The sequence below is a fragment of the Emys orbicularis genome, chromosome 6 (genome assembly GCF_028017835.1).
Source record: "Emys orbicularis isolate rEmyOrb1 chromosome 6, rEmyOrb1.hap1, whole genome shotgun sequence".
NCBI classification, from domain to species: Eukaryota; Metazoa; Chordata; order Testudines; family Emydidae; genus Emys; species Emys orbicularis.
The window spans coordinates 50,367,467-50,389,196 of NC_088688.1; the positions used below are offsets into that span (position 1 = coordinate 50,367,467).

Below are 21,730 nucleotides of genomic sequence, written 5' to 3' on the forward strand. Positions count from 1 at the left end.
AGAAAGGATATAAAGTTTTTCCTCTTTATAAAGGTTTAATTGTTTTTACAAATTAAATGTCTATCACTGAACAAGCCTTGATTGAAAATAGTATTAAATTGTTTAAAACTAAATCCATTAAATTCAAGAAAGTTTAGAAGGGAATAATTTTTCTTATACTTCTACTGTACATGAATTACTTGTGCATGAACTAAATGTTACACACTTCAGAGAACTTGATGTGACTCTTGTACCTAGTGAATTGTAAACCTAATAATACTTCTTCTTTACTGCCTTTTTTTTTTTTTAAAGTAAAGAAACCTAGTGAGTAGATAGGTAGGCGTGTTCTCTTGTGCCTCGTTGGCAGGGACCAGAACACTGATATGCTTTTATGTTATTAGAAACATACTTTGAACAAACTGAAAATACCTGCTGCTTTTGTGTCAGTTAAAACCAATCTGTTTGTTTAATCTTAGATTCAAGTCACCAGAATTACTCCTGCATACCTAGCAGGTAATTTTATGGACAAATGACTTAGATTGTCTAAGGGTATGTCTACACCCAGCCGCTAGTTCGGCGGCTGGGAATCGAAGTTCTGGGTTCGACTTATCGCGTCTTGTCTGGAAGTCGAACCAGGAAGTGATCGCCGTCGACTGCGGTACTCCAGCTATACGAGAGGAGTACCGCGGCGTCGACGGGGGAGCCTGCCTGCCGCGTGTGGACCGAGGTAAGTTCGAACTAAGGTACTTCGAACTTCAGCTACGTTATTCACGTAGCTGAAGTTGCGTACCTTAGTTCGAATTGGGGGGTAAGTGTAGACCAAGCCTTAGTGTGTTTTGTTCATTGACACAGTAGACATTTTCTGGGATCCTGAACATGGTGTTGGAAAACACTGGGACTCTAAAAACACAAGATTTTTCACTTCATCTCAGACAAAGTACTACATTCCCTTCTGTACTGCTACTTTGTTTGAGGATCTTTTCCCTTTCAAAATAGGTATATAGAGTTCTGAAGAAGACATCATTCACATTGCCAATGAGTGAGGTGTTCACATTACAAAGCAAACAGGAGGAGAGAGACTCGGAAGGTGAAGAGGATGACATGACATGTGGAGACTTGGGAAATGGACTTGGTAGAAGACCTGGTGGTGTCTATGAAATGGAAGGTTTAAATGTGCACACATTTAGATCTAGGAAAGGGTCTGATAAGATCTTCAACCCGCTTCTGCTAAAGAAAGGGGAAGAAAGTGATGCTGCAATTTTTCACTATTCAAAATGCAATGGTTTGTATGATGTGTCATCCAAAAAGCTTGGAATAAGTGGCATTACTAGATGCAGCCGACAAAATAGTTCTGGTAAGACTAACTTTTAGTTAATTATTTGCCCCTAAAGTTTCTGTTTGTGAAATTGAGAAAATAATCTACCTCACAAGAGTGTTATGAAGCTTTATTCAAAATGTTTCTAAAACATTTTGAGAACCTCTAATGAAATATTTTTAAGACATGCCTGTAATGTTTGCACAATACATTGGTAACTGATATAATCTTAAAAGTTAGTGTTGTAGTCTTTCGAGCTCATGTCATGTCACCGTAAAGTTAGTCACCCTTAGAAGTCTAATAATGCTTAAGAATTTTAGTTATGCTGCTTATATTTTCTGATACTGCTCTGCAGTGCTGAGATATTTTTATGACAAACAGAATGAAGACTATGTGAATTGCTGAATAAAAATGTTTATTTACATTAGACTTTTGGGAGTTGATTTAGCATGATAAACACTGAATTATTGTATAAATACAGCCAAATGCATTGGACTGTAATTTCAGTTTAGTTTTGGGATGGTCTCAGCTCTCCCTCCAGCCTCTTCAAATGCTAGGGGTTGAAGCTATATTGGATTTTTCCCTTCCAGCTACTGGTCCTATGACCCTTCTTTCATGGGGTCATTGAAAGTGAGGTTTGACAAAGACAGCAGGAAATAAGGGGGCGGGGGAAGAAGCAGACTAGTTTTCTTTATTTATGGAGGGGGGGAGGGATAGCTCAGTGGTTTGAGCATTGGCCTGCTAAACCCAGGGTTGTGAGTTCAAGCCTTGAGGGGGCCATTTAGGGATGGGGGGAACTGTCAGGGACAGTACTTGGTCCTGCTAGTGAAGGCAGGGGACTGGACTCAATCTTTCAAGGTCCCTTCCAGTTCTGAGATAGGCATATCCCCATATATTATTATTATTCTTTTTTTAATGGAGGAATTGGAATGACACAGTCCTGTTCCACTTCCTTGTGTCTGTAAGCTGCTTAAGTATATCATCCCTGAAATTATATCTAAAATTTAGTTTCCAGCTAAATATCAAACATCTGTTCTTGATATTTCATTGAAATTATAGTTCAGGAACAATCTCACCCTTAAAAAGTCACTCTACAGCATTTGAAGCTCTCTGTTTTCTCATTATTAGTGTTGAATTTTATATAAAGGTGGCAATGCTGTGAATACAGTCAACTACAGTTAGTGCTTCTCCTTTCCCCCCCCTCTCCTTCAAATGCCTTTTTAGTTATTGGTGTTCTAGTCACTCTGGCTCACTCCGGCCCCCTCCAACATAAACCAAACTGTCTGACATAATTGCTCTTTTTCTGGTGTCAGCAGGACCAGTGTGAAATTTATGAGACTTGTGCAATCCCAGTCAATTTCACAATGCTTCTGCTTGCACCCTAAGTGATAAGGGTCTATGCAATGAGCTCCATGCAAGCAGAGCTTGAGCCCACATGGAACCATGTTGAATTCATTGGGCCTCTGCATAGGGGTCTACCTATGTGGAATGGAGGTCACTGAAGGATTAGGGCTTAGGTGAGAAAAAGCAGTTGCCCATAATAAGCACCTGGGATCTATATGAGTTGAATGAGTGGATCCAGTGTAGTGCTTCCCTCCATGTATTCCTGCAAGGCTTCATGCAAGTCATCCACACTCTGTGCAATTTGAGTCCTTGAACACCTGGTACCTAGTTGTTGTCTTGTTTTTTAAATGTTGAAAACTTAAAACACTTTTTTTCATAAATATACAGGAAAAATGAAAATGCATTTGGGGGAAAAGAGTTTTTTTGGTAAAAGGAAACATTTGACATTAATTCATTCTCTGTGTGGCTAAACTTTTCTTTTTCTAACTTTGGCTTCTTTACATGTGAAATATTGCAGACCACATAATAGATACTGTTTTAATGTATTTTGTAATTCTGTTATTTAGCCTCATAAAAATTAAAAGGATGATAATGAGTGTCTAAATGGGCTCTCTTATCAATATAAAGGTAAAGAAAACTAAAAGAATTGGGAGTTTTGTGAATGTGTTGGTATCTCATCAATTTTATACAGAGTCTAATTCTGACGTGTCAAATGAAGAATTAAGGCAACAACTTCGGGAGGCTATAGAGGTTAGTACTAGTCCTGAATGGGCTTCTTTTGCAATGCTTGTTTATTATAATGTATACATATTTTATTAATGTTATTTCATTGGAAGATCTTAGAATACCCAAAACTTTTGGGTAAACATGAGTTCTGTCAATCAGAGAGCTAGTTGGGAGACTTAAAAGATTCTGTGCCCCAGGATCTATAAGCCTGAAGGTCACTGTACCCTCTGGATTTTCCAATTCAGGAGTGCAATGAAGAGGAAGACTCTTTGTTCTAGATTCCCAAAGTGTGGAGGGCCTTAAAGGGGCAATACTTCATTTAGCAGCAATCTCTTCATGACTCTCTCGGTTTGGAAACCTGGAGCACCAACATGGAAGCTGGCAGGCCTATTTCAAGCCAGCTGTGTTGAAGGGACCTGGCATGCAGAGCATAGTAAAATCTTAAGGAACATCACCAAGTTTATTAATCAAATATTGGTAAATTGGGATGCTATGCTGTACAGTTCAAGGAAAAATTGTCATTTGAATGTGTTGTGGTGCAACTTCCATTAACTGCGGACAAACATAGGAACACAAATCTTATTACTATCAAAGTAAAACAAATACAAAAAACAACCCTTTACACATTAGTATTGTCTTAGTAACAAGATAAATAAACCACAAAAATGAAAAGCTAAGTAAAGAGAACAAAATAGGAGCCTCCAGATAAAGCTGTGGGATAGTAGCATTCATTCTAGCAGAGTAAAAATAAAAACCATTTCAAGAGGGTATATGGATAAGAGCATAAAGCTTTGGCATAGAGAGGATATGCAAGTCAGAAAGCATTCTATTCGTCATCAAACAGCATAACATGTGGGCCCAGTCCCTGAAGGTGCTCAACACCTGGGATTTGCTGAGTGCCCTCAACTTCCACTAAATTCAGTGGGAGTTGAAGGTGTTCAGCAACTCCCAAGAGGCACTCTGTATTCAATAGGATCACTTGCATCTGAGAATCAGTTTGCGAAAGAGAGAGCATATTTTATTGAAATTCTCTACTTAGTACTGCAGTTTAAACATGAAATACTTCAAAGGAATGATTTGCCAAAGATTTGGCATGTGCTGCTTCTAGGGACCAAATGTAAGGTGGAAACTAAATACAAAGCATATGTGCCTATATAGTCTAGATTGAAGGCTAAAATCACTGGATAAGAATATTGTCATTTTCTAGGAAAAGGACTACTTTTGAAACTCTAAAATACTTGAACTCTTGATTGTGTAGGGCATATACAATCATATTCTGTACTGAATGAATCAATTCAACCAGTGTTTATTTTTGTCCATTTGTTTTGAGATATTCAACTGAATGGCTCAATTTGTACACCCAAGTCAGTCCTCCAAATATAGGCACATTTCAGTATCAGTTGCTGAATTAGTGGAACTGTAACAAATGCTGGTTGTCAGTGTTGATTTTGGAGCAGAATCTAGTTCTAGCAGCCAGTCAGATTTCTACCACCTATAATCTGCAAAATTAATTTCAGCTATTAACATGACTGACTTCTTATCTTTAACATGAACTTCGGTTAAAAGAATCTGGGACATTTTTGTCTGAAACCTCGTCCTTAACATTGCTTTTCTGCTCTGACTCACCTAAAGTTCCAAGACAGAACTTTTGTGTTTGTGTGTGTGCGTTTGCTCAGAGTGGGGGCAGGTCATTGTTGCTTGTCACCAGAAATGGAAGGGGGGCGGAGGGAGGGAGTGTTTTTTCTTTTTAACTCTTGGAAATTGCAAACTGACCTCCTTGTAAGAGGAGAAGGGAACGTGATCCAGGCATCCAAATGAGGATAGAGTTGGGTAGGAGCTTTTTTACTTGGACAGCTGCTTAATTCTCAATATACAAAATAATGCTAGAATAGTATCCATATATTATATAATATCCATATACAGTTGTAGCAAAATTAAAAGAAGAAAGCAGAACAGGGCATAGTGTTCAAAAGCCTGTGCCAGTATAAACACAAAACAAAAGAACTGCAGAATCCAAACATATGTTTTTAAAGTACATTTGCAGAGAATGGGAAAAAATAGTAATTGTATGTATGCTTGATTATACATTTTGTTTAAATATGCATTCTCATTAGCATTATGTCATATTGGAAACAAGCTGTAAATCATATTAATAGGTAAAGATTATCTTGTGAAGGAAGCTCATTTGGTAACATAACTTGTTGAGACATAAGACTGTTCTGGCTTTTATTTTAGTTTTTATGTTTTTGTTTTTTTGCACTTCAGGAGGTAGAGATTTTAAAAGTAGAGCTTGAAGCATCGCAGAGACAACTTGAAGGAAAAGAAGAAGCACTTAAAATTCTGCAAAATATGGTAAGAAGTGCTTTTAAATTAACAGCTTATTTAATAGGGTTTTAATTTAAAGCATTAACTGTACCTGAATATTAAAGAGCTAGCAATTATGAATACTGCTTTCCACACAGAGTCACAACTATTATTGAAAGAGGCTCCGCTATAATAGCACATTGGTAGTTTGACCTTATAAAATCTATCCACTTTAGTCAGTGGATGCTATCTTCCTTTGACTCCTTTTACTAATGTTGCTTCCTGTGCTGTGTCTTTCATCACAAATCAGAGGTTTCTTTCAGTTCATGTCCAGATCTCTCACAATAAAAGACAATACCTAATAACTATTAGGGGATCACTTTTTTGTATGTGTTGTGATGTTTTGTTTACTATTAAAATCAAAGCCACCGCAATCAATTTCCAAGGTTTTAGTGTAGTTACGCAACCCATTTACAGTACTGTTAGGTCCCATCCATTTAAAATTGTATTGGCATTGTACCTGGGTCAACGATCATTCATACAGTACCCTGGGTCCTTGAAAGTTACTTTTGTAACACAGACAGGCCTTAAAAGAAAAAAGGATCTTTTTTTGATTTTTTTTAATATATTTTTTTTCCAAGTTGAAGCAGAGGCAAACAATCCCATAGTTGGGATCCTCCTTCCAGATGATGTCATGGTATCCTCACACTGAGGATGAACCCCAGTTACTTGGAAGAGCCAGGTAATAGTAATGGGGGATTCAATTATTAGAAATATAGATAGTTGGGTTTGTGATGACTGGGAGAACCACATGGTAAATTGCTCTCTGGGTGCAAAGGTTTCCAGTATCATGAGACATCTTGACAGACTTATGTGCAGTGCAGGGGAGGAGCCAGTAGTTGTGGTACATGTAGGTACCAGTGACATAGAGAAAGGAAAGAAAGAGGTCCTGGAGGCCAAATTTAGGCCGCTAGGTAAGAGATTAAAGTGCAGGACTTCCCTGATAGCATTCTCTGAAATGCTTCCAGTTCCATATGCAGGGCCAGAAAGTCAGGTAAAACTGAAGGGTCTCAATGCATGGATGAGACAATCGTGTAGGAAGGAGGGTTTTAGGTTTATTAGGAACTGGGGAACCTCTTGGGAAAAGAACAGAATTATCAGACACACAGATAAACACAATATTTTGGGAAGAATCAATATGGCTTTTGTAAAAGGAAATCATGTCTCACCTATCTTTAGAATTCTTTGATAGTGTCAACAAGCATGTGGACAAGGGATGATTCAGTTGATATAGCATACTTGGACTTTCAGAAAGCCTTTGACATGGTCCCTCCCCAAAGACTCTTAAGCAGACTAAGTAGTCATGGGATAAGAAGGAAGGTCCACTTATGGATCAGAAACTAGTTAAAAAATAGGAAACAACGGGTAGGAATAAATGGTCAGTTTTCGCAATTGGGAGAGGCAAATAGTGAAGTTCCCCAAGGATCTGTGCTGGGACCAGTGCTGTTCAATATATTCATAAATGATCTGGAAAAGTGGGTGAACAGTGAGGTGGCAAAATTTGCAGATGATACAAAATTACTCAAGATAATTAAATCCAAAACTTACTGAAGAGTTGCAAAGGGTTCTCACAAAACTGGGTGACTGGCAACAAAATGGCAGATGAAATTCAGTGTTGGTAAGTGCAAAGTAATACACATTGGAAAAAAATAATTCCAACTATGAATTCAAAATGATGGGTTCTAAATTAGCTGTTACCACCCATTCAATGTGCAGCAGCAGTCAAAAAATCTAATGGCATGAAGGGAACCACTTGGAAAGAGAGAAATAAAAAAACAGAAAATATCATACCACTATATAAATCCATGGTATGGTCACACCTTAAATATTGCATTTAGTTCTGGTTGCCCCATCTCAAAAAAGATATGTTAGAACTGGAAAAGGTACAAAGAAGGCAACAAAAAGGATTAGTGGTATGGAATAGCTTCCATAGAAGGAGAGATTAAGAAGTCTGGGACTGTTCATCTTAGAAAAGAGACAACTAAGGAGTGATACAATAGAGGTCTTTACCCCTGGACGTAACACAGGAACAAGGGATCACCCAATGAAATTCATATGCAGCAGGTTTAAAACAAACATAAGGAAATACTTCTTCACACAATGTACACTCAACCTGTGGAGCTCATTGTCTGGGATGCTATGAAGACCAAAGGTATAACTGGTTTTAAAAAAGAATTAGTTAAGATCATGGAGGATAGGTCTGTCAATAGCTGTTAGCCAAGATGGCCAGGGATAGAACCCCATGCTCCAGGTGTCCCTAAACTGCCAACTGCCAGAAGCTGGGACTGTATGACAGGATGGATCATTTGAAATTACTGTCTTCTGTTCAGTTCCCTTTGAAGTATCTGGCACTGGCCACTTAAGAAGATAGGATACTGTGCTTCAATGGACCATTGGTCTGACCCATTATGGCCATTTCTATGTTCTTGAAATGCTGCTAATCTTTAAAAATAGTGAAGACTAGCAGGAGTTGAAACACAGCTGTGGTTTGCAGCTCTGTTATTGAAAGCTTAACATCTTGAATACTAAAACCACTAGGATTTTTGTAATCAGTTTAAATGTAAATTTAATTTAAAGAATTTTCTTTTTCTTCCTTATGAGTCTGTTGATATGAGGAAGTGTATGTGACTTAATCCCTCAGTAAGGAATTGCATTCACAACTCTGACCCACCATTTTTTTTTTATAGATAGTGCTATATCAATCTACTTAAGTTTTTAAGAAGTGGTTGCTCCTTGTCATGAAAGCAAAATGTGGCTTTTGAAATCTATAAAACCTATGGTCAAGAAGAGCTCCCTTTGATTCACAGGTGCCGACATTTGTCACCAGTGAGTAGGTTAATTTTGGGAGTTAAATACCTAATCTCTCCATGAGTCTCCACGCACGTGTTCTGGGAACTGAAAACCCGTCTCAGGTTCTGCAATTTCTACATTCTGTCCTTAATTAGTGCCAAAAAGAACAGCTGAGCTGAGGGACTAATGACAGATTTAAAGTTTGGTCTTTCAAAAACAAGGCTTGATATCCCAGCTTTCCAAAAGCATATGCTGGTTAGTTCTAGCCTTACAGGTTGTGAGATATCAAACCTTAAAATCATATTATTCTAATTTCTAACTTGCTTCCCCTGCCCTTCCTTCTTCCAATAGCTGCTAGAGCTTATCATTCTTTATACCACGTAAGGGTATGTCTACACTACCCGACGGATTGGCGGGTAGTGATCGATCTATCGGGGATCAATTTATCGAGTCTAGAGTAGACATGATAAATCGATCACAGATCGCTCTGCCGTCGACTCCTGTATTCCACCGCGGCGAGAGGCGGAAGCGGAGTCGACGGAGGAGTGGCGGCAGTTGACCCCGCGCCGTGAGGACGCGAGGTAAGTCGACCTAAGATATGTTGACTTCAGCTACGCTATTCTCGTTGCTGAAGTTGCGTATCTTAGGTCGATTCTCCCCCCCCAGTGTAGACCAGGCCTAAGTCTAGAATGGCCGTTTCCACAAGATGTAAAATGATACATTAATTTAGTTATATAATACTGTTAGATTTGTCTATATGATTTGTCGTTGTTCATCTTTTTCACAGACAGTGTTTAATAAAGCCACTAGTCATACAAAAGCAATGCTTCAAAAAACTGAGGAACAAAAGAGAGCTTTAGAAAAGGTAAGGGTGCAGATTTCTCGTCTCTGCAAAATCATGCTAATATCATAGTGGCTTTATTCCTTGTAATTTGTGAGGCTAAACCAATAATTTAGGATTTATTCTGAAGTGACAAAGGTGGTCCCTCTGTTTTTGAATATAATACATATCTGACTTTATTTCAGTTTTAGGTTTTGCTGACAGAAGTCTCATCCCACTTAGCTTTAAGGAGACAATGTTAACTTATCACATTTATGTCTGAACATTTGTACCTTCTGTTTACAAATAATTAAGATTACTATATTGAAAAGACAGAAAAAATAATGTTTTTCAACTTGTTCACTTTGTGCATTTGACAGCACTTTGTTTATAGGCTGGGATTTTTCAAAGGAACTTAAGAGAGTTAGGTGTCCAACTCTCCAATTTTAGTCATTTTCTCTCTCATTTTTTATGAGTGGGTGGGTGGCTTTTTCACACACAGGAGCAAGGTGGGGGAGAGACATTCTGAGAATAGCAATATAAATGTAGATCCATTAGAAACTGGTGGAGAGAGTTGAAGGCAAGTATAATAATTGAAACTACTTTAACTCATTTTTTTAAAGACTTGAACTTGTATCTCTAATCAAATGTTAGACTGTTAGCTGTCTGTCTTTCTAAGGAACGTTACTGCAATGTTATGCTTGGTTCTGAGCCTTTAAGGTGTCCAATACATGGGCATTTTACGGATATACAAGTGGGATTTAGACAAGTACAAAAGATTACATTCAAATATGGACACAAAATTCCCTTTTATCTGACAATTAAATACTACCTAAGTGAACACTTGCAGTGAATTTATATTGTAATATGCCACAAAGAGGCAGTTTTTCCTGCTGAATAAGACATAGGGATTACATGTATGCTTGTGGAAAATGTCTGGCCTAACTGCCTCAACACATGGAATCCATCCTGAAGACCTGTCCGCACTGCAAATAAAACTGAGTTGTAGCACCTGGCTACCACATTTACAATTTGTAGTATAGATAGGACATTGGAAATACCTACGGCCTTAGTACAGTTATTGGATACAGTGAAGTTTCCTTGTACACTGTAATTGTAGTTGGGTTGGGAGAAAAATGTGTTATAACCAGGTTCTCTGACTCAATTGTACTTGGGTCTAAAGCTGTTAATAGTGCCACTTCTAATACAAGAAAACCTGCTCCTCCTCTTCATCTACTACATGTACTGTTGTGTGGTGAGGCAAAGGAATTACTTGGAATGGTAGCATGTTAGAAGGAGGATAATCATTTGATCTCTCTCCCAATATGGAACTATTATTACTCAAAAGCAGCTAACACCATCAATTTCTCCATTACGCTGATGTTTGGAGAATTTTCCTTCAAAAAGGTGAGTGTAGAACAAGGTACCTTACTGCAGTGTTACCATGAGATAGTGTCACTTGGATACTGGAGAACTTTACCATTCTCCACTTGAATGCAGCCTAGTGTATTTAGGCAAAACATACCTCTTGTGTCCTCAGTGGAAGATTGTTGCTAACTGCCACCACTGCAGAGAAACTGTGACAGAGTTTCACAGTAAAACAATTAAAGCAGAGTGGGAATTTTTCAGTATGTATCTAACAGTGTGCCATCTGTCAAGTATTAATTTTAATTGCTACATCCAGACAGGTCGGATTTCTACACACACTGATATTCTTTATATAAATAATTTCAACTTGATATTGTTTGTACAGATATCAGCTTACTGTTAGTATGGGAAACTCCCATAGGAGAAACTGTCTAATGTCAAAAAGGCCCATCTTAGATGTCTGAGTATTGAAAAGAACACTTATTGTGAAGGGAAAGGGGTACTTAAAGAAACCATGGCATAATATCCATGCATTTTTGGACAGCCCAAACTATTAGTTAGTTTTAACCTTGTGTCTGAAAAGGAATCTGTTGGGTTTTTGTTTTGTTCTCCCCCAACCGCCCAATTAGTGGGCATCACCCAAGAAAAATAACCATACAGAATGTCATAACCTAAAAAGGTAATAGGGACTTGTGACACATGGACTTCAGAAGCCCCAGCAGTTTATAATCTCCTTTTAAACTCTTCAGAGGATCCCCTCTTAAACTCTCTAGGTGAAATCCTGGTCCCATTGAAGTCAGTGGCAAAACTCCCAGTAACCTCACTGGAGCTGGGATGTCCCTTTCTGTGAGCACTTGTTTTCACACAAACTTGCACCTGTTCAATTAAACTGTTCACTGGTGTGAGCACTCTTATTCCAGTTTAAGAGCGTCTTATTTCAGTTTAGCTTAAATCTGTTCTAAACTAAACCAAAATAAACCAGACTTGCACCAGTTTAACTAAATCCATTTAAAATCACACCTTAAACCAATGCAGCTCTGTGTACAGACAATCCTGTAGTCTGTCACATTGCCCTCCGACTATGTTCAGAGGAAAGGGCAAGCTAATACCATGTTGTAAATCCTGATAAATATTCCAGAACTTTGTAACCAAATCTGGAGGCTGCCTACAGATGCTTTCCACAATATTTATCTAGGTCTGTTTATTTTTAAATCTCCTGTATAGTTAGTTTCAACTAGTCGTGTAAAATTACTAATTAAGTATTTTTTAAAGACAGCTTTAATTTAAAGAGAACTGTTAGTTGGCTCAGTAACAGAGTGAAACTGAACTCTGACATTAGGGAAAGCAGAACCAAGAGTGTCCTTGGATAAAATGTCTGGAACATGGACAATTTTTTTTTTTTTTTTATAAACTAAATGTTGTGGTGCTTTAGACTCATTCCTGTAATTAACTGTTGCTGTTTTTTCATCTCAGGAAATAAATGCTTTGCAATGGGAAATTGAATTTGATCAAGAAAGATTTAAAAACATAGAAGAGACATGGACAGAAAAATGTGACAGGTATTTGAATCCAATTATGGAATCTCTTTTGATTTTTAAATATCTTGTTGACTCTTGGGTGAAGTTTTTCTAATGTCATCTGCATGCCCCAACATACCAGATTTTCTGGTTCTTCATGTTAATTTCCTTGTGGATCTCAGAAAGTATTTAACATTCATCAATATGCTAGACATGTCAGTTTTTAAGTATTGAGCACTAAAGTTGATAACTCGCAATTCTTTACTCTTGTTTGAAGAGTATATGTTAAGCGGCTTTGCTGATTTGAGCTTTCAATTCAATCTGTCTTTCCTTATGTTAACCAACTGGTAGAGGACTATTTATAAGTTAACATTTTATTTAATGAGGTGTAGAAAATAATGCTGGTGTGGCGTGCAGGCATATAGTAGGGTCAAACAATGGTTAATGATATTTTTGTTTTGTACACTATAGCCATGAGTAAGAGTGTGCTCAAGTGAAATGTGATACTACCACTTGCCCCACATTTAAATAAAAATTGCTTTTTGACTGACAGCAGCTGTTACTTGTTGGGTATGTAGGACAAACCAAAAACACTGAATTAGTAACATAACACAACAACAGACATTGAGAGCACTAACAAGCAATCTCCCAGCAGACTTTTTTTTTTTGATTATTTAAAGACATGAGTAACTTCTCTGAAGTCCAAACAGCAGAATTTCAATTATTTCAGTGAAGATTATTTTATATTTTTTAAAACCACATCTAGAACCAAGGAATAAGTACATGTACATTAGTTGATTATTATGTATTTGTTTGTTATGTTCTGCAAATTATCAGCTCTTTCCTACTCATCTAACCTATCAGGATTATCAACAAATACTCTTTAAAAACACCTACACCCTCCTAATTCATCCTCTCTTCTTAAAAGCTTGGGTATAACAGATAGGCCTTTTTGGCATGTCCTGAAGGTCATACTCTGCCTTTGTCCAGCTAATGATGAAAGAAGTTCCAGAATTAAGGGCTTCTCATATAAGGGCTTGCTATCAGACCCTTTCCATTTAAATCATGAGTGCATGAATGTGAGCACCTCAGCTGATCTCACATGTTGTGGAATCAAACAAAAAGAGGGCCAGGAAAAAAACGGTATATCGGTACTCTGTTAATGCTTAGAATTGCATATAAGAGGAACTTGTGTGCTGCCTAGCAAGAGTTGCTGAGTAGGCCAGAATAAAGTTCGATTCGAAACCGAAATTGAGAAACAGTTTTAGAAAGCTGCAATAATTCAAGAGCTCAATCAATTTTTCAAAAGGTTTTCTGATCCCTGAGACAACAAGATGAGAAGTGTGGGTCTTTTGCCTTTAAGGGCTGGTCTACACTAGGGGGGAGGGGGGATCGATCTAAGATACACAACTTCAGCTACGTGAATAGCGTAGCTGAAGTCGAAGTATCTTAGATCAATTTACCTTGGGTCCTCACGGCGCGGGATCGACGGCCGCGGTTCCCCCATCGACTCCGCTACCGCCGCTCGCTCCGGTGGAGTTCCGGAGTCGACGGTGAGCACGTTCGGGGATGGATATATCGCGTCTTAACGAGACGCGATATATCGATCCCCGATAAATCGATCGCTACCCGCCAATACGGCGGGTAGTCTGGACGTACCCTTAGATGTATATTTAAAGGAAGAGATTTCAGTCCACCAGTTAACTGTTTAAAAAACAAAAAACAAAAAACAAAAACAAAAACCCATGAGATGTAATTACATGTATTTTAATAAAAACTCCGGAGATGTGCTGGGAAAAGGCCTATTAATACAATATCAGAACAAAAAGTATGGAAACAAGGCTTGTCCCTTTCTCTTCCAGGAACAGGAAATATTAAATGCAAGGTGAAGTGCATTACATTTTGATGTACTCAAGAATTAAAAGAACAAATGTGTTTTAGAACCATACTTAAGGAAATAGGAAGTTTGCACTGTATGCTAAGGACAAAGCCATATCGTAACAGACAAATGTGCCCAATAAAATCACTGTATTTTAACCTTTAATGGACATTATGGATTGTCTAACAAATATTTCAAAGTACTATAATTACCATATATACTCGATCATAAGCTGGTTCATTTATAAGCCGACCCCCCCCCCCAAGATGGATAAGTAAAAATGGCAAATTTTTATGACCCATTCATAAACTGACCCTATAATTCAGGGGTTGGCTCCCGGCCCACAGCCCATCAGGATAAGCCGCTGGCGGGCCAAGACTGTTTACCTCGAGCGTCCTCAGGCACAGAGGTAAACCTAAGTAAACAAAATGTCCCGACCCGCCAGCGGCTTACCCTGATGGGCCAGGACAGCAATTGGTGGGGAAATTTTGGACGAGGGGGGGAGTAGGTGGGGGTCAGGGGAGTAACCCCTGTGACCACCCCCCACCTGTCCCCATCCCTAACCCGGGACCTCCCCACATGACCCCTCCCTGTATAACCCCTCCCTGCCCCACCCCTAGCCCAGGACACCCACACTCTCCCCATCCCATCCCTTCCCACCTTACCTGGGGCGGGCTGGGGGAGGATGTCTCTGGCCTGGCCAGAGCTGCTCCGGCAGGCCGGGCGGTGTGACTGCAGCCTGCTCCGGCGGGGCGGGCGGCATGGCCACAGCCTGCCAGCCCCGGAGCTGCAGCTGCTTTGGAGGCTGGGGGGAGAGCAGTGTGGCCAAAAGAGGAGAGACTCTGGCCCTGCCTCTTCCCTTCTGGCTCTGCTACCTCTGCTTGCCCCCTCTGTTGGAGGGGGGGGGGGGTTGTGTCCCACCTCTCCCCCTCTCTATACCTGTTCATAAGCCGACCCCCTTCTCTGATGCTTCCCTTTTTTACTAAAAAAATCGGCTTATGAACGAATATATACAGTATGTATTTTGTACATATTTTTAATGACCGTTCCCAGTGACAATATAGTATCTTCCATTTTCTCTCAAGTTCAGGTGTTTTTCAGGTATCTTACGTTCCATTTTACTTGTTTGAAATTTTCAAAATGTTTCTTATTTGCAAAGGCTTTGAATATGCACTTTTGCATTTTTTTTTAAATGTTTCTTTTTGTGTTTGTTATATAATGGGCAGTACACTAAATATTATTAGCAGAATCTCCCACGAAGAATCATTGACTGTTGAAGGCACATTATCAGCTTAATATCTAGCTGTTGCTTTTTTTTAAAGAGTTAAAAAGTAGTTTCAGGTTCTATATTTGCTATTTGCACCAACCCTCTGCCAGTTTTTGTAATTTTATGATGCAGTATCTTCCATTTCTTGTACATATTTTTTTCTCTTTCTGTTGCTGTGGGAAATCTTCACAAACAAAAGAGGAAACTGATTACACACACAGGGAATGTCTTCACTACGGGGCTTAGTCGACCTAAGTGAATAACGTAGCTGGAGTCGATGTAGCTTAGGTCGACTTACCCGTGTCTTCACTGTGCTGCGTCGACGGGAGACGCTCTCCAGTCGACTTCCCTTACTCTTCTCGGAGAGCTGGAGTACCAGGGTCAACTGGAGTGTGCTTTGCCATCGATTTAGCGGGTCTTCACTAGACCCGCTAAATCAATCCCTGATGCATCAAGTTGCAGCAGCGTGGATCTCTCCGGTAGTGAAGACCAGCCCACAGTCTTGTCAGAGGCACAGAGTAAGCAAATTGAAAAAAATATGGCAGGGGGATTTTTCTCTAATCTTTCAGTAATTCTAATTGCTACATATAAAAAAGTTAAGGAAAACATTTTAAGACACAAGTGATTTTAACTTGTCAGTTTTTAAATAACTATTTCAAAGCTAAAACAGTCTGTGTTTGTTTCCAACTTCTGCAGGATATATTGTGAAAATGCAGCCCTTAAGGAAACATTGAAACTCAGAACAGATGAAGTTAGAACTCTTAAATCTGAAAATGCAAGTAAGCAAACACTGCATTGCTCAATACTTTTCCCTTTTTAAAAGTACTGTTTTTAATGAGAGAGACAAGATAGATGAGGTAATATATTTTATTGGACCAACTTCTGTTAATGGAATGGACAGCTTCACAGAGTTCTTCGGGTCTTGGGAATGTAACGAGAGTCTAAATATAAATTGGAAGAGATTAAGCATAAGGGGTTTGTTGTATTAATTTAGTTGGAATATATGGGCCAAAGGTGTTAACATTGTTTAATGTTGGACAAAGACTATGTTAAACAAGGTTCGGGGTTTGTTATACAGAAATCGCAGCCTGCTTACTACCATGGCAAACACATTATTAAACATCCTTTTAGAAGGAAAATCTCCTTGTTTGACAAACTCTTAGATGGTATTAAATATGGTAATAACTGTCCTTTTGGGGAAAAGAGAAGAAGTTGCTTGAGGTGGGCTACAGCTATTGTAAGTCTGATCTCATTTCATCCCAGATGGTGGTTGGGATTCAGCTTGAGCTCATAGGGGTGGTGATGTTATTCAGGTCCTTCTCTTCATCCTGGTCTGGTCAGCACATCCCTCAGGATCAGGATGATGAAAGCTCAAGGTCCCAGGAAAGGGGCTGTATGCCAGCCATGATGGTAAAGATTGCTCCTAGAGCATCACAAAAGAGGTTTATTTTACTTTAAGAGCCAACACATTGTTATTCAATGGTGCCTATATGTTCATCTGATCTTGCTTTGTTTAACTTTGGATCTGGAAATCATCTTTAGCAGCCGGGATCGCTCGGGGGGGGGCAAGTGGGGCAATTTGCCCCAGGTCCCGGGCCCCGCAGGGGCCCCCATGAGAGTTTTTCGGGGCCCCTGGAGCAGGGTCCTTCACTCGCTCTGGGGGCCCCGGAAAACTCTAGTGGGGCCCGGGCCCCCGGAGCTTCTTCCGCTCCGGGTCTTCGGCAGCAGTTTGGCGGCGGGGGGTCCTTCTGCTCCGGGACCCGCCTCCGAAGTGCCCTGAAGACCCGCGACGGGGGGTCCTTCCGCCCCGGGACCCGCTGCCAAAGTGCCGGGTCTTCGGCAGCAATTCGGCGGCGGGGGCCCCCTGCCGCCGAAGACCCCAGGCCCCCATAATCCTCTGGGTGGCCCTGTTAGCAGCTGCTGTCTGGAGATACCATTTTAAGCCAGATGTGGCTTACAAAATTTTTGATTCATTTCAACTTACCTTCATAACTGTGACTTCAGGATGTACTGATATTTTACATAATATAATAAGGAGTGGGATGTGTCTGTGTGCGAGAGAGAGACACTCACTATCTCCTTCAAAAATGTGACTCTTTGCCATTACTTGAGCACTGTTCTCTAGCAATCTGTTGCAGCGTCACTGACATATTTGTGCTGAGTCATAGGATATTCATCTTTAGTAATAGAGACCCATCTTTGTTGTCTTTGACTTTTTCTTCTCAGTCCTACTAGCCTTGCAGATCTGGGGTATTTTCTCTGGAATGGGGAATGATAGGTTGAGTGTAGACTCGAAATTCATGTTAGATGTATGATTTGACTGTTAAAATCTTTTCTTCCACACTGGTAGTTTGTTTTAGTTGCCACTCTTTGCATTAAAATAATGAAGTAGGGCACTCTGAATGAGCTTACAATGAGGTAACTTTTAAAAAAAGAATCATTGTGTCTTTTCCATCATGATCAGTAGCAAAACATAACTAAGCAAAGTGAGTTTGTTTAAAAAAGTGAAACTAACTTGATTTTTTTCTTTGTACAACACATTTTGTAGACAAGAAAAATAAAATGGACAGTTTATCTTGTCTTCAGCAGCGAGGTGTTTGATAGTGATCCAAATCAGATTGTTTCAGCTGCTTTATTAGAAGACCTTATTGGGGGGGAAAAGTGAGAGGTGTATTATTCAGCAAAAAAACAGGCAACAGCATAATAATAGAATTGTTGAAATGGAGTGTGAAATAAAACTTGGTGATTTATATTAAGCGGATACTGGAAGCAATTGCTATCGAATCTAGAACAGAAATACATTAAAAACTGGAGAAATAAGATGTTAATAAAATGAGGTTCAACAGTTTCACTTGAGGAGAAGAAATCTGGTATCTAAGTATAGAATGTGAGAATACTGATATAATAAAATATTATATTTTTTATTAAATATGCTTTTTATCCCAAAGAATCCGAAGTATTTCACAAATTATAACAACACTAAAATACGGCCACTTCAGGTGTGGAGGGAAACTACTATCTTGCTCCTTGTACAACAGTGGAGAAATGGAACATTTGGCTAAGAAAGCCAGGGCAAACTCCTGCTGTTATGAAAATTACTATGAGATAGTAAGGACCATATAGGACAATGGAACCTTTAGTTTTTAATATCTGAACTTATAGGTTCCCATAGCATATAGTGTAGGATACTCAACTTATTTACCTTAGAACAGAGGTTCCTCAACTGTGGTCCATAGAGAGCTGGTTGGATCATATGATGCAAGCACCTCCCCTTATTTGTAACTACAAAATTGCTTTAAAAGACAACTAAAAATACATGAATATTTTTCTAGTATTACTTTTTGAAGTAGGCAATTGTAGTTGTAAATGGAAAGAGAGGTGGTCACATGGTGTTGAATGGGAGGAGAGGGGATATGAGTTATCATCTCTATTAAAATATGGTCCACACTATGAGAACATTAGACTCCCTTCCTTAGGCCTGGTCTACACTACGACTTTAATTCGGATTTAGCTGCCTTAATTCGAATTAACGCTTGACCCGTCCACACAACGAAGCCATTTAATTCGAATTAAAGGGCCCTTTAATTCGATTTCTGTACTCCACCCCGACGAGCGGAGTAGCGCCAAAATCGAATTTGTCAATTCGAATTAGCGTTAGTGTGGCCGCAATTCGATGTTATTGGCCTCCAGGAGCTATCCCACAGTGCACCATTGTGACCGCTCTGGCCAGCAATCTGAACTCGCATGCACTGGCCAGGTGGACAGGAAAAGACCCGGGAACATTTGAATTTCATTTCCTGTTTGCACAGCGTGGAGAGCACAGGTGACCACAGAGAGCTCATCAGCACAGGTAACCATGCAGGCTGATAATCGAAAAAGAGCACCAGCATGGACCGTACAGGAGGTACTGGATTTGATCTCTATATGGGGAGAGGATTCAGTGCTAGCTGAACTGCGTTCGAAAAGACGAAATGCCAAAACTTATGAAAAAATTTCCAAGGGCATGATGGAGAGAGGCCACAATAGGGACACAGATCAGTGCCGCGTGAAAGTCAAGGAGCTCAGACAAGCCTATCAAAAAGCAAAGGAGGCAAACGGTCGCTCCGGGTCAGAGCTGCGGACATGCCGCTTCTACGCTGAGCTAAATGCATTTCTAGGGGGGGCCGCCACCACTACCCCACCTCTGACTGTGGATTCCGAGCTGGGGATAATCTCATCAGGTACACCTGATGATTCTGTGGAAGGGGAAGAGGAGGAGGAGGAGGAGGACGAGCTGGCAGAGAGCACCCAGCTCTCCGTTCTCCCCAACAGCCAGGAACTGTTTCTCACCCTGACTGAAGTACCCTCCCAAGCCTCCCAAGCCAGCACCCAAGACCATGACCCCATGGAAGGGACCTCAGGTGAGTTTACCTTTTAAAATAGAAAACATGGTTTAAAAGCAAGCATTTTTAATGATTAATTTGCCCTGAGCACTTGGGATGCATTCGCAGCCAGTACAGCTACTGGAAAAGTCTGTTAACATGTCTGGGGATGGAGCGGAAATCCTCCAGGGACATCTCCATGAAGCTCTCCTGGAGGTACTCCAAAAGCCTTGCCACAAGGTTTCTGGGCAGTGCAGCCTTATTCCGTCCTCCATGGTAGGACACTTGACCACGCCATGCTAGTAGCAAGTAATCTGGTATCATTGCCTGACACAGCCTGGCAGCGTATGGTCCCGGTGTTTGCTGGCATTCAAGCAACATCCGTTCTTTATCTTGCTGTGTAATCCTCAGGAGAGTGATATCGCTTAGGGTAACCTGGTTGAAATAAGGGAATTTAATTAAGGGGACTGAGGTGGCCGTTCCTACTGGGCTGTTTGCCTGTGGCTGAAAAGAAATCCTTCCCTGCATTTAGCCAAGTGCAAGGGGGGGGGGGAGGATTGGCCCAGAGCTTTTCGCGTTTTGCTAGCAGGGATCTTCCCTGATACCAGCCACGCGGTGGGGGGAGGGAGAAAGCACTCATCCCAGAGAATTCATGGCGGGTGGGGGTGGGGGGGTGTTAGTTTGGTTCCTGCAGGGATCTTCCCTGATACCAGCCACGCGGTGGGGGGAGGGAGAAAGCACTCATCCCAGAGAATTCATGGCGGGTGGGGGGGGGTGGTGGTGTTAGTTTGGTTCCTGCAGGGATCTTCCCTGATACCAGCCACGCGGTGGGGGGAGGGAGAAAGCACTCATCCCAGAGAATTCATGGCGGGTGGGGGGGGTGGTGGTGTTAGTTTGGTTCCTGCAGGGATCTTCCCTGATACCAGCCACGCGGTGGGGGGAGGGAAAAAGCACTCATCCCAGAGAATTCATGGCGGGTGGGGGGGGGGTGGTGTTAGTTTGGTTCCTGCAGGGATCTTCCCTGATACCAGCCACGCGGTGGGGGGAGGGAGAAAGCACTCATCCCAGAGAATTGGATGGGGGGGGGGGGTGTTAACCTTCAGCAGCAGAAAACAAGCTAACAGGAAAACTGCAGCACAACGGGCTTTGCTTGGTATGTGGGAAAGCAGGGCGCAGAAGCCTAAAGACAGTGGCTTACCATGGCAGCATGCAAGGTGAATTCTGTTGCCCCGACCTGCGTCTGTGATCTCTAGCAGCAAAGCCACAGGCACTCAATATTAAGAGGCAAAATGCGACCTTGCACAGAAATCACATGTGCTATGTAATGTGAATAGTATACACCGTGAAAGAGTATAAGCATTGTTCTGAAAAATGTATCTTTTAAAAAAATTCTCTCCTTTTTTCACTCCCTCCAGTAGGTGCAAATGTTTCAAGCCTCCCTCCTCCTTCCCGAAGGCTATCCCAGATAAGGCGTCGTAAAAAAAAGACGAGAGAAGAGATGTTTTCCGAAATCATGCAATCCACCAGGAATGAAAGAGCTCATCTGAATGAGTGGAAGGAGACGGTTTGCAAGTATAGGAAAGAAGCCAGTGACCGTGAGGACAGGAGGGACCAACGTGAGGACATGAGGGACCAACGTGAGGACATGAGGGACCAACGTGAGGACAGAAGGGACCAACGTGAGGAGAGGAGAGACGCTCGAGATGAGAGGTGGCGGCAGGAAGATCAGAGGAGTCGGGAAGCAACGCTGGGGCTGCTGCGTGAGCAAACAGACATGCTCCGGCGTCTGGTGGAGCTTCAGGAACGGCTGCTGGAGAACCGAGTGCCGCTACAGCCCCTGTATAACCCCCCTACCTCCTCACCATGTTCCATAGCCTCCACACCCAGACGTGTAAGAACACGGGGGGGAAGGCTCCGTACACCCTCCCATTCCACCCCAGTGGACAGCCCAAGCAAAAGGCTGCCATTTTTTTAACCTTTTTTTACTGGGCTTTTCCTTC

At 41.0% G+C, this 21,730-nt stretch overlaps 1 protein-coding gene across 1 annotated transcript in view; it reads left to right on the forward strand.

Annotated features, from left to right (window-relative positions):
• Positions 1–1,014: 1,014 nt before the first annotated feature.
• Positions 1,015–21,730, forward strand: part of CCDC125 (coiled-coil domain containing 125) — a 40,144-nt gene continuing 19,428 nt past the window's right edge. Inside the window, exons 1-6 of the mRNA XM_065406866.1 lie at positions 1,015–1,333; positions 3,330–3,388; positions 5,630–5,716; positions 9,306–9,383; positions 12,180–12,265; positions 16,066–16,148. Coding sequence (XP_065262938.1) covers positions 1,015–1,333; positions 3,330–3,388; positions 5,630–5,716; positions 9,306–9,383; positions 12,180–12,265; positions 16,066–16,148 — 712 coding nt within the window. The remainder of the gene's footprint in view (positions 1,334–3,329; positions 3,389–5,629; positions 5,717–9,305; positions 9,384–12,179; positions 12,266–16,065; positions 16,149–21,730) is intronic.